At 41.2% G+C, this 14,054-nt stretch overlaps 1 protein-coding gene across 1 annotated transcript in view; it reads left to right on the forward strand.

Moving 5' to 3' along the window:
• The first annotated feature begins 4,718 nt into the window (after positions 1–4,718).
• ACP3 (acid phosphatase 3) overlaps positions 4,719–14,054 on the forward strand; it is a 72,328-nt gene continuing 62,992 nt past the window's right edge. Inside the window, exon 1 of the mRNA XM_003420907.4 lies at positions 4,719–4,867. Coding sequence (XP_003420955.3) covers positions 4,748–4,867 — 120 coding nt within the window. The 5' untranslated portion in view covers positions 4,719–4,747. The remainder of the gene's footprint in view (positions 4,868–14,054) is intronic.

The following is a 14,054-nucleotide window of genomic DNA, read 5'->3' on the forward strand; positions in this document are numbered from 1 at the left end:
CACCAGCCCAGGGGCAAGGACGAGAAGGCAGGAGGGGACAAGAAAGCTGGTAATGGGAAACCTAAGGTGGAAAAAGAGTGTTGACATGCCATGGAGTTGGCAACCAATGTCACAAAACAATACGTGTATTCATTGTTTAATGAAAAACTAGTTTGCTCTGTAAACCTTCATCTAAAGTACAATTAAAAAAATTCAAAAACAGGAAACAACAAATGTTGGCAAGGATGTGGGAAAATTGGAACCCTCACCCATAGCTGGTAGAAATGCAAAATGGCACAGTCATTTTGGAAAACAGTGTGGCAGTTTCTCAAAAAACTAAAAATAGAACCATGCGACCCAGCAATTTCAGTTCGTGGTATATACCCAGCAGACTTTAAAGCAGAGACTCAGACAGAGATTTGTACACCAACGTTCATTGCAGCACTATTCACAATAGCCAAAAAGTGGAACCAACCTAAATGCCCACCAACAAATGAATGGATAAACAAAATGTAGTACATACCTACAATGGAATACTACCCAGCAGTTGGAGAAATGAAGCCTTGATAATGCTACAATCTGGATGGAGCTGGAAGACATTATGCTGCATGAGATAAGTCTATCACAAAAGGACAAATACTGTATGAGCACACTTACATAAAAAGACAAGAAAAGACTAACATATAATCAACAAAGAGAACAAAATTTATTAGTGGTTACCAGGGGCAGGAGGGAGGGTTAACAGTGATGAAAATATTGCATTGATTAAGGGCAGGGTGACACGGCTCATTATAGCAATTGCTGTCAATAAATCGTCACCTGTAAAAAGTTAAACTGGCAAAAGTTATGTGATAGATAATATTTACAACAATACAACAATGACAAAAAAGAAAGAAAGAGTAGCTGCTGAGGCTGATTATGTACAGCCAAAAACCTCATGGGATTTTGTTTCTTGGTTTGGAGGTATTGGGTCATAGTTCTGAGGCACATCCCAGTTAATTGGTCTAATAGTCTGTTTAGTGCCTCTGTCCCACCTCCGAGTTCTACGTGTAGTGCCTGAGGTCTTAAAAGCTTGCAAGCGGCCATACAAGGCACAATGATCCATCTCTGTTTACCTGGAGCAACAGAGGAAGAAGGAGAGTCAGGAACTGGAGGAGGATAAGGAATGTGTGGCTAATCGCCTCCGTGAACAACTGCCTCCTTTGTCATGAGACCAGAAGAACTGGATGACACCCAGCTACCATTACTGAACATTTTGATCAAAGATTCCATAGAAAAATCCTGACCCAAAGGAGAAAATGCAGATATGCAAATTCTCATGGACTCCATATGAACCCCTGAAACTATTGCCTGAAGATAATCTTTAAACCTTAAAACAAAAATATCCCCTGAAGTTTTCTTAAACCCAAACAATAGTTTAGCTTAACTAGTAAAAAAAAAAATGCCTGCCTTGAGCATTATGCTTTTTTAAGAACTATCTATATGGGATCAAAGTGACAAAAACAACTTGAAAGATTAGATAGGAACCTTAGAGGGCTAAAAAAAAAAAAAAAAAAAAATTTTTTTTTTTTTTTTAGAGGGCAGTTAATTTATGTTAATTGGGGGGGAACACCTTAGAGAAGAAGGGTAAGAATCGTTGCACAACTCAAAGAATGTAATCAACGTCGCTAAATGGTACGTGTAGAAGTGGTTGAATTGCTGTATGTTTTGCTGTGTATATTCTCAAAACAGCAACAAAATAAATAAAATTTCTATGTATAAGATCATATCATCTGCAAATGGAGGTACTTTTACCTCTTCCTTACCAATTTGGCTGCCCTTTATTTCTTTTTCTAGCCTTATTGCTCCAGCTAGGACCTCCAGCACAATGTTGAATAAGAGTAGTGGTAAAAGACATTCTTGTCTGGTTTCTCTTCTCAAGGGGAATGCTTTCAGACTCTCTCCATTTAGGATGATGCTGGCTGTTGGCTTTGGATAAATGCCCTTTATTATGCTGAGGAATTTCCTTTCTATTCCTATTTTGCTGAGAGTTTTTATCATGATTGGGTGTTGGACTTTGTCAAATCCCTCTTCTTCATCAATTGATAAGATCCTATTCAGAGGCACGCTTAATGCCTTCATAGCCCTTGATCAACCAAGGATCATGAATTGTTTTTTCCAATAAATATTAGTTCATTGTCGTGGGCTCTGTGTTGCATCACCCAGACCTCCCATCATGAATGAACTGAAGGATTAATTCCCCCAACTCTTGAAAACTGCTCAGCTGTCAACTTCTTTAGGATCTGCCTTGGCTAAAAAGAGCCAGCTTGGCAAGGGTCACATTCCTTACCAGGGGCAGCCTGCATCCAACGACAGGCCAGTGTGGAGGGTAAAAAGACCTAGCTCCCTTGCTTCAATTCAGGACAAGCCCAGAAAGTCTCAGCTTCAGAAATCCTGGCAGGATCAGCTGCGATATTTAATAATATTGCATTGCAGTTCAACTTCTCCCTCTGCCCAGTCCTGCTTATTTCTCTTCCTCCTGCTGGTATTGATCCTGGAGCACTCCCTAATAAACTTCCTGCATGCAAATCTCCATGTAGGAGGCTGCTTCCCAAGGAACCCAAAATGCTCCACTGTGGAACTTCCTAACGCTGTGTTAATTAGAGGTTGAACATTTGACATATGAAGAGATAAGTACTACAAGGGAACCTATGTGATTCAGCCAGTTAATTGTGCTAATCATGTAAAATCATTGACACCCTTGACTCTTATATAAGAACATCCAAATATTTTTCAAGTCTCACTTTCAATGCTATTATACCCATATGTGTACTCTAGGTGACCCCTAAGTCTTTGCAAAGGCCTTATGAGTTCAAGTTTCAAGAAGCCATTTAAAAGGTTCTGAAATGAGTCTCATCTGATTTGAGGATATTTTAGACTCAGCTTCATGGTGCTCAGGCCTTTCAAGAAACTACATTTTTGCTATCCTGAATCTTTCTCCTTCCCTTATAAGTTGATGATCCAAGTGGAAGTTAGGATGGTGACCAAGATGGAAAAATAGAGGTATAAACCATACGCTTAATTAAACTCAAACTGAATTACAATTGAGTTGAGATTTGTTTTATTCAAGCAGATTTTTTTTTTTTTTCTGGATCTCTCGCTAAGAAACTTTTGTTGTTGTTCTCGCTTGCATAGTTAAAGAAGTCCAGAGGAGGCACCACAGAGAAAGGAGGGTGTGAGTGAGAAGGAGGGTTTATCCAACATAGAATGGCATGGCATAGGTAGGGTAGGGAACCTGAGTCATCATTAGGGAAGACTAAGGCTCTAGCCAGAACAGTGGTGAGCATCAATCTATGGATCAGACAAGGAAGAAGACAAGAGAACAAGGAGCCAGGCTGATCACTGAGAGGGTTAGACATTGGACAGAATCGGGCACCTGCCACAAGTTAAGGAATGTAGTTCAGAACTAAGCCAGTGACTACTGAATGGATGCCAGAGCATCCTTTCTTGGGTTGTGGCAATTTAATCTCTGTCCTGGACTAGACAACTTCTCTATTTTCACCCCCTTTCCCCTGCACCCACTGCCTCAAAAACTCACGCATTAAGGATGACAGCGGGGACTGGAAGCTGGAGAATGTGATGACAAAGAAAGGGCCACAAGTCCCCTTAGATGTCTAACCCCAACCTCACATGCAATAGTTCTTATGACATGTTTCCCAATACCAGAAGGAGCAACAGTTCTCCCACACACCACGTTCCAGGCCATCCCATGATCACACAATAACAGAACGCTCCTTGCACAAGTAAGTGCGAAGAACCACAGAACCAGTTGCCACAAAAACAATTGTTCTCCCTTTGCTGGTGGAGTGGAAGCACCACGGACAAACAGATCCCTGCACTAAATCTTGCAAAACCTCAACTTGCAGCTCGAGTGTGAATTGCTTTAGCCTGTGGTGGGGTTGACAGGGTGGGGAAAATGGAAACCTAAGTTCCATCAGTCCTGATCACCACCCTCTTTTGTGGCATCCCCAGTGAGGTCATGGCTAGAGAGGCAAGGGTGACTTATCTAGAATGTAAGGCTTTTGGCTAAAGTTGATGACTGACAATATAGAGCTGTAAGGTTTGTTTGTTTTTTAAAGCTGTGCCGGGTTAAGATAGGGGCTTCCAATCCTAATTTTGAGATACCACAGGTGAGTCCCAAATATCTAAAAAAAGGTATGACTAAATATTTTCCAAGAGCTGCCTTACATTTTTTTCAATTTTGAAAATACCTCAATAGGATATAAGAGAATTTTAGAAAAAGGAGGTATTTTTAGCAGGTGGAATGGGTCTAAATCATGCCAGTATCTGGAGTTCATTCAGATTTCTCTCCCTATAATTCTGCATTCCCAAAAATTAGCAATCACAGGCCCAAAATTTCTAAGGTCAGGATAGATCCCTTTCCAAGTGACAGCACAAAGAAAAGGCTATATCACACCCCATCCAAAGAAAAGAGAAACAAAAAGAAAGAAATGTCTACTAACATGTACAGTGGCCTTGAGCAACAGCTTTCTCCCGCTCTGGGCCTCAGTGTCCTCCCAGGAGGAGATTGTAATCTCTAACTCCCGGCCTCAAAACCTACAGGACCAGATACATACCAAACCCCTCCCCAAGCTTCCTGAAAATTTGACTATTAATGAGCCTGGCTCCTCCTTTCCTTTCAATCCCTTCATTAAATAGCTTCTGGCTAAAGTCCTTTCAACTGGAAGCAGGACCTTCTAACTTGTGCCCAAGGCAGCTCTTCCCTACCATGAGAGCTGCACCCTTCCTCGTGGCCCAGGCAGCCGGCCTGAGCCTTAGCTTCTTAGTTCTGCTTTCCTTCTGGCCGGACCAAGGTGTGGTGGCCAAGGAGTTGAAGTTTGTGACATTGGTAAGTAGGCTTTTCTCAGTGCTTTTTCTTTAAACGCGTGTTACCAGCAGGGTCTGAAAACCAAGTGTCAGGTTTCGTTTTACCCTTGAGTTGTCTCCTGGAGACCTGGAAGTGTTCAGACTTTGAAAGTGAATAATCAAGTTTTGCAAGTTCCTCTTAATGAAGACCTAACAAGTCCTGACAAACAGGAGCTTCCCCCCTTTGCCGATGCTATTTATTTATTCATTTACTTACTTACATTACAACTGCCTGGGTACAAAGGCCTTTTGATAGCCACAGGTGGCCAGAAGCCCCACCTAGCACCGTTGATACAGGACAACCTAAAGTAGCTTCATCCACTTTAATGATTATTAGTTTATAACCCAAAAAACAGTCGTTTTTTGAATTAAGCAGACCCCTCCCCTTTTATTTATCAGGAAATTGGAAAATATATTTGTAAACAGCCTTTGAAGCTTGAAAGAGAAACAAAACTCAGAGTTTTAGGGTGACTTCCTGATATATGGGTTTCCTGATATATAGAATTGGTTACCCTTTAAAATCAGGCTTATTCTACACCTGTGATATCTGTGACAAAACATGGAAAAAACAGGGGGTGCTTAATGCATGATGTCAGCAAAAGAAAATGTACTGTTGGCATCAATTATAGATGGCACGAGGGTTTGAAAAAAAGTAAGGATTTACCACTTTACATACGAGCCCGGGCATTAATACTCTGTATCTCTTGGTTTCTTTAATTTTCAGTCTCTATTTCTCTTTTTTCTCTGTTTCAATCTGTCCCTCTGCCTCGGTCACTCTTCTTGTCTTTCACAGCTTCTCTTGCTCTCTTTCTCTTCCTCCCATAGTTGATTTTGCTATGGTGAAAGTGGGCAGATAAATAAGTAAATTTTCTTTCCATAAGAAATAGCCAAAATATATTTTTATAATTTGGGCAAAGTCACCTTTAACTTAAAAATTACACCTGAAACTCCAATTTTCTCAATTTGATGTATTCAGAATTCCCTTCTTTCTACAGAACATCTCATGGCCATAAAAAAACCAAACCCAGTGCTATCGAGTCGATTCCGACTCATAGCGACCCTATAGGACAGAGTAGAACTGCCCCATAGAGTTTCCAAGGAGCGCCTGGTGGATTCGAACTGCCAACCCTTTCGTTAGCAGCCGTAGCACTTAACTGCTGCGCCACCAGGGTTTCCCTCATGGCCATACGCTTATTATGTAAATCATGATTCTTAGCCCAGTAAATGCTTACTAGTCATGAGTCAGTAATACAGATAAAAAGAGAGAAAAGCAGAAAAGTGTTATCACCAATTAATTACAAATGACTGCCAGGCTTCTGTGCTGAAAAAAACTATATAGTGCTGTGTAGTTTCTATAGGGAAACTCAGGTGAGCTAGGCTTTTACTTCTTTCCTTGAGTTCTTTGCCAACGTGTGCTTTAAACAAGCATAGAGAATCTGCAGAAATTATGCTGCCAACATTGTAGGCCTGCAACAAGCTGGCTCAGTGGCAAGCCTCCTTGAGATATTACAGCAAAATCCCAGGCCACTGCATATGATAGGTTGTCTTCCTCCGTGCTTTACCCATGGCCCAGGCTAACAAACATTCCCTGATTACCAAGGTGATTGTGGTTTTCCTCTCCCCACTCTTGGTTAACATGTGCTCAGGAACTATGGGTTAATTCTTCTCCAAGCAAAACAAAATTACAAAGGTAAATCTCTTGGAACTAAAAAATTAACACAAATTTTGTACAAAGCTAATGTTAACTATTTTTCTTACTACGGCTTCCTTCCATTAAGGGTAGATGAAGGTCAACTTAATTCATCTTTTTTAGCCCTTACAAAACAACTTCTAATCTCAGGACTTAAGTCAGAAGATATAATTTTCTTTTGATTATAAAGAACATTTAACTATCAATGGTTAAATTATATATACAGGACAATCCTTAGAATATTATTGGGAGAATGAGAACAAAAGCAAAGTACGTCTGATTAAAAGGGGTAATATTAATGATAATAACCAATAAATAGTCAGTTGGGTGCTTACTACATGCCAGGCACTGTCCTGAGAGTGCCATTTGTATCATGTTCTATAATCTTCCCCAAAACCCTACAAGGTAGGGTTGCCAGATGAAAAACAGAATGCCCAGTTCAATTGGAGTTTCATATAAAACAGTGAGTAATTTTTTAATATAAATGTCCCATGTAATATGTGGATGTCCTGGGGGTTTTTTTAATTTGCTAAACCTGGCAACCCTACTATAAAGTGTAGGGAACTATTCAAATCCCTGTTTTACAGATGAAGAATTCAGGTACAAAGAGGCTAAGCAACTTGCTGGCCACCCACCTGGGATGGTGGAGGCAGGATTTGAACACAGGCTGTCTGACCCCAGAAAAAGTGCTAATCATTAGCTCTATTCTGTTCCTGCTTGTGGTAGCTGTGCCCGCGGACCCAGCACGTGGAGCTGGTCTGAGATCCCCCTTGGTGGTCTGCTGTGGTGATGACTCAAAATCAGCAGGTGTTTTCCTTGCTTTTTCTTTGTCATCCAGGAAAAGCAAATCTTCCCCATTTCCAAAAAGCTGTTCTTGGCAGGAAGAGCAGGAAACTGTCTTAGGCTTTTGTTCTCTCTTGTGAGCAGAGCCACAACATGGTCTTTTAAATCAGATTCCTCCAACTGTGGTCCATGAAACACTAGTTTGACAAGTTGTTAACAGGTGTTGCTTGGAGGGGAAAAAAAACTCAATGGTCAAGTCAGTTTTGGGGACAGAACGTGGGTTCAACGAGATAATTCTCTTTATTGCAGGACTCCTCAGAGCAGAGGTCTGGCTGGGGGGGTTAGGGGAGCAGGTAGTGCATGTCTTGGGCACTGCTTGAGGAGAAGCACTAATTAGCAGTTTCTATTGGCCATCAGTTTCCATCGCCAGCTGCAAAGAGACCGTTCCGCAATATAACACTAATTGCCATAGGCGTTATTTTCCGTAGTTAGGCCCCTGCCTCAGTCTTCAATATGCTAGCATGCACTGTGACTTTCAAAGAAAGGATCGCATAAATCCTATGTCCTAAGTTTAAACTACGGAATCCATTTCTTCTTATTTCCACAGCGCCCCCTAGAAAATACTTAGGGAATTGCTATATTATGGAAATTTTTATATACTTACAAAATAGAATAGTAAGTAAGCATGGTGAATCTTGATGTACCCATCAACCAGCTTCAGTAGCTATCAACTCACGGCCAACCTGTCTCATCTCTATGCCCATCCGTTCTCCACACAAGCCCACTAGGTTATTTTTGAAGCAATCCCATATATCCTAGCAGTCCATTCAGAAATAGAAAACTGCTGTTTTAAAGCATTCGCTCTCCCCTGAGACAGGGAAAAACTACAAGTTCAGGTGCCCTCAGACACAAAAATTCCATCTCATTCTACTAGAGTTTTATAAAGAAAGGGAGGATGAGCCACTCTTCTTGTTCTTCCTGGTTGACCAGGTGGAAGTCTTACTCAAGTTATGTGGCATTTCTTGATGGAGATAGCCTCCAAACTCTATGCACCTGGTCTTACACCTGGATGGCTAACTTCCATATTGTGGTTGGCAAATCCAAACACGATGCCAGCCATTACACATTTCCAGGGACAGCGGACTTTCCAGGTTCTTCCTCACTGCTCTTGGAAAAAGAACAATTGGCAAGTTACTCCTCAGGCTGGTAGTCCAATCCTGTTATAAATTTTCTAATGCTATTTTCACAAATCAAAGTCGAAGGCCACAACTTAGAAAAGCACTGAACTTTCATTAATTCCAGTTCCACCATCATTTACCAGCTATGGAATCACAGACAGGCTGCTTAATACAGCTGGGTCTCAGATTCCTCAAACTGAAACTTGGAGAAAATGATCATAACTATGCTTCCCACATCACAGCGTTGTTTTTAGGATGAGCGGAGTGATATGCATATGAAAGCTCGAACCACAACGCAAACAGAAGGTGGTGCTGCTGGTCATCAGTCTAAAATAGAAGCTTTCCAACTTTTCTAGATAAAATCTAGATGACTTAATTATTCTCGAATGAAATTTAAAGGGAACAAGGAAGAGAGAAACAGAAGGTATTAAATGGTTATTATGTCTACTAGATCCTTTAGGCTAACCACTTAACTTGTTTATACTCAAGCCTTCACATCTATGAACTCTGTCTTGGGGTAGATGAACTTCTGTGGTCAAATGTGGCTTGAGGGAGGGAGAGGCTGGAAGTGAGAGCAGCAAGGGGCTGCTGCTACAGTTCAAGCAAAGCATGACTAAGGCCTAAATTGGATCAGAGAGCAGTAGAACTGAAAAAGGAGGGACGACTTTCTTTAAAGAATTGTAAAGGTAGAATCCCTGTGGGTTGAATGTGAGTATTAAGGAAGAGGGAGAAACCGAAATGACCCTAATTTTCTAATTTGGGTTATTGGAAAAATGATGATGCTATGGAGGTAAGATACATAAAAGGCGTTAAACACTTGAAATTCTTAAAAAGGAATGTGAGGTAAAAACCAAAGAAGTTTATAATTTTGTATACTCTACAATACAATGTAGCACAGTAGTTAAGAGTGTAAAGTCAAGAATCAGACCATCTGGGTTTAAATGCAGCTCAACCCCTCACTCCCATATGAGTTTCTATGAGTAACAACTTATCTGTGCCTCAGTTTCATCATCAGTGAAATGGGGATAATAATAACTCATGGAGTTGTTATGAGGTTTAAATGAATCAATACATAAAAAACACTTACAAGCCCATTTGGTAAAGGCCCCAAACATTGTAACTATTATAATCTACCTAATCTTACATCGTTTTATCCCACGCGTGTTTTTTATAATGTTCACATAACCAGTTCATTAAAATGCCCGGGTGTTTTTGTTTTCTATTCGTGCCTTTTATTCTCAAAAGAATGAAGGATTTAACATGGCTTTTTTAAGTTTGATCAGTTTTCTTCTCAGCTTTGGGCCCAATAAAGACATCTGGAGAAATACACATTCAAATGTGACTCCAGGAGTTCTACAGGTTTTACCCATTTCAGCCACGGTCTGTCTTACTGACCCCTTGACTTACTGGTCATTTGCTTTATAACTTTTGATTAGGATACTGAACAGACTATTGACCTTCCTTTTATTTGTCTTCGTTTTCATTTTTTTATATTTGAACAATACCTTCAAACAGAAGTATGAAATTCTCAAGGCCTATACATCTTTTTTTTTTTTTCACTTCTGTTAAAATAAGTGAAATTATAGCTACCCTAATGGGCGCATCCACTTGATGCCAGGATCTTTACTTTTTATGTTTCGTCATCCCAAAATTACCCTACTAAGCCCGTAACAGTATCTAGGTGTTACCTACAAGAAATAAAAAGACAGTTGGAGCTTTGGTGTACTGGGTGCTGGGAACTTGAGAGGTAGCCATTTTTGGTGGTACATTTAGAACTTCTGAGTTGCTTTATAAAAGACGTACCAGATAAAACTCTCTACTGGAAAACAAAAACTAGGGTTCCTTTCTCAGCTTACAAACTGCCCAACCACCTCTCTTCCTTGCTCTATGGCTCCCTAATGGCTGGAGCTAAGTGGCCGCAATTGAGTCCCCATGTGGTACAAATAGTTAATGTACTTGGCTGCTAACCAAAAGACTGGAGGTTTGAGTCCACCCAGAGGCTCCTCAGTGGAAAGCCTTGGCCTTCTACTTCTGAAAGATCACCCATCGAAAATCCTATGGAGCACAGTTCTACCCCAACAAATGTGGGGTCGCCGTCAGTCAAAATTGACTCAATGTAACTGAAAGGAGCAGCAAAGCTGTGGAGATCTGCAGTTCTTCAAAGACCTTTGCTGGAGAGACTCCCCGTGAACTGAGTGCTTGCGCCAAGCCAAGTAGGAGCTCAGCTCAGTTTGCTTACTTAAGACTCTCCACAGTTTTATGCCAATGCCGTTTGCATGTTTTCAGAGTGGTGAAACTGGTCAGGGAGATTGTATTTGGCTCAAGATGTGTTTGTTTCAATCAACCAGGTTGCCACTATGGGCACCTGAAGCTTTCAAAATACATTAAATTAAAAGGAATAGTTAACTATCCCTCTCAGTCAGGGAAAAAAATCTGTCTTGGAAGAAGTGCGGCCAGAATGCTCCTTAGAGGCAAGGATGGCAAGACTGTGTCTTACATACTTAGGACATGAGGCCAGGAGGGATCAGTCCCTGGAGAGGGACATCATGCTTGCCAGCGTACAGGGTCAGCGGAAAAGAGGAAGACCCTCAACAAGGTGGATTGACACAGTGGCTGCAACAATGAGCTCAAGCATAACAACTATTGTAAGGATGGCTCAGGACCGGGCAGTGTTTCATTCTGTTGTGCGTAGGGTCACTATGAGTCGCCGACTCGACGGCACCTAATAACAACAACTCGGTCAGGGAAATCAAAACGGAGAATGGATGATTATAAATTAATAGAGGTGTTTCTTGGGGGAGAAGGCTGTGTTTCTCTACGCTTAATTGGTAATTGCTCATTTGGCCTATATTCTGCAAACTTGTTATGTGCTATTGAGTCAGTTCAGATTCATAGTGACCCTGTGTACAACAGAACAAAACACTGCCTGGTCCTGCACCATCCTCACAATCATTGCTATGCTTGAGCCCATTGTTGCAGCCACTGTGTCAATCCATATTGTTGAGGGTCTTCCTCTTTTCAATGATCTCTACTTTGATGCCTTTCTCAAGGAACTGGTCCCTCCTGATAATAGCATGTCCAAATTCCGTGAGACAATGTCTCACCATCTTGGCTTCTAAGGAGCAACCTGGCTGTACTTTTTCCAAGACAGATTTGTTCATTATTCTGGCAGTCCATGGTATAGTCAATATTCTTCTCCTATACCATAATTCAAATGCATCGATTCTTCTTCTGTCTTCCTTATTCATTACCCAGCTTTCACATGCATAATGAAACAACTAAAAATGCCATGGCTTGGGTCAGGCACACCTAAGTCCTCAAAGGGACATCTTTGCATTTTAACACTTCAAAAGGGGTATCGTACAGTGTATTTGCCCAAATGCAATGTGTTGTTTGATTTCTTGACTGCTGCTTCCATGGGTATTGATTGTAGATTCTAGTAAACTGAAATCCTTGACAATTTCAGTCTTTTCTCCACTTACCATGGTGTTGCTTGTTAGTCCAGTTGTAAGGATTTTTGTTTTCTTTATGTTGAGGTGTAATCCATACTGAAGGCTACAGTCTTTGATCTTCATTGATAAGTGCTTCAAGTGCTCTTTATATTCCACAAACAAGGTTGTGTCATCTGCATATTGCAGGTTGTTAATGAGTCTTCCTCCAATCTTGATGCTGTGTTCTTCTTCATATAGCCCAATTTCTCAAATTATTTCCTCAGCATATGGATTAAGTATGATGAAAGGATACAACTCTGATGCACACCTTTCCTGGCTTTAAACTACCCAGTATCCCCTTGTTCTGTTCAAATTACTGCATCTTGGTCTATGTACAGGTTCCACATGAGCACAATTAAGTGTTCTGGAATTCCCATTCTTTGCAATATTATGCATAATTTTTTACGATCCACACAGTCAAATGTCTTTGCATAGTCAGTAAAATGAATGTCAGAAGAGACTCTGAAACTTGCTCTTGAACATAGAGCAGCTAATGCTAATGGAAGAAATGAAGTAAAAGAGCTGAACAGAAGATTTCAAAGTGCAGCTCAGGAAGACAAAGTAAAGTGTTATCATGAAATATGTAAAGACCTGGAGATAGGAAACCAAAAGGAAAGAACACATGTAGCTTTTCCTCAAGCTCAGAGAACTGAAGAAAAAATTCAAGCCTCAAGTTGCAATATTGAAGTAGTCTATGGGCAAAATACTTAATGACGCAGGAAGCATCAAAAGAAGATGGAAGAAATACAAAGAGTAACCATACCAAAAAGAATTGGGCAATATTCAACCATTTCAGGAGGTTCCATATGATCAAGAACCAATAGTATTGAAAGAAGAAGCCCAAGGTGCACTGAAGACAATGGCGAAAAACAAGGCTCCAGGGATTGACAGAATATCAACTGGGATGTTTCAACAAATGGATGAAAGGCTGGAAGCACTCACTGTTCTATGCCAAGAAATTTGGAAGACAGCTACCTGGCCAACCAACTGGAAGAGGTCTATATTTGTGCCCATTCCAAAGAAAGGTGATCCAACAGAATGCAGAGATTGTTGAACAATATCATTAATATCACATACAAGTATATTTTTCCTGAAGATAATTCAAAAACGATTGCAGCAGTACATCAACAGGGAACTTCCAGGAATTCAATCAAGATTCAGAAAAGGATGTGGAACTGGTACCAGAATAAGGCTCTTGCCTCTCACTGGTCAAGGATGAGCAGGTAAGGCACATAGTTTTCCACACGAGCAAAGCTTTATTGAAGAGGCTTGCAAGCAGATACGAGGAGGGCCTAGGGCAACGCTTACACCCCGCCCCGCCTCATCTCACAGAACAAAAGACAGGCCTGAGTTTTTAAAAGTTCTTGGGCGGGAAAAGATTCATGTTTATTCATAGGCACAGGCGGGGATATGTTAACTAGGGTGCACATGTAGCACCTTTCCAAGATGGCCCCTGTCTCGGAGGCCTCTGGGATTAGTAGCAGGACCTATTATGGGGTGTCGAGCCTGCAGCCTCTCACTCCCTGGGTTCAATTTCCCTGCTGGGGCTGCAGCCCCTCACTGCCCCTGGTAGAAGGTCACACAGCGGTCCCAGGTGGATGTTCTGTGCATGTCCCTGGGCCTAGTTTACTCCAGCTGCTTCTGAAAGGCAACTTTAAAGAAGTTTATGGACTATTTTTAGATACCCTGCCCCATTGTTTTGGGCAATGGTTTGTTTCTGCACCCTGGCCCATTTCTGTTACTTTGTTTGCAGATTTGGGGGCCCCTCCGTTCTCTGTCTTACTAAGTCTCTAGATTCCACACTCGACCCCCTATTACCTCCCTAATGGTATAGCCTGTTTCTCTGTTACTTGCTTTTCCTCTAACCACAGCAGTCTCTCTGCTATTTCTCAAAAAGTCACCCTCCGATCTCAGAGCCTTTGCTCTCTGTCTTAGAACAAGGGATATCATTGCTGATGTCAGATGTATCTTGGCTGAAAGCAGAGAATACCAGAAAGATGTTTACATGTGTTTATGCTGCAAACTAAT

Source organism: Loxodonta africana, chromosome 27 (assembly GCF_030014295.1).
Source record: "Loxodonta africana isolate mLoxAfr1 chromosome 27, mLoxAfr1.hap2, whole genome shotgun sequence".
NCBI classification, from domain to species: domain Eukaryota; kingdom Metazoa; phylum Chordata; class Mammalia; order Proboscidea; family Elephantidae; genus Loxodonta; species Loxodonta africana.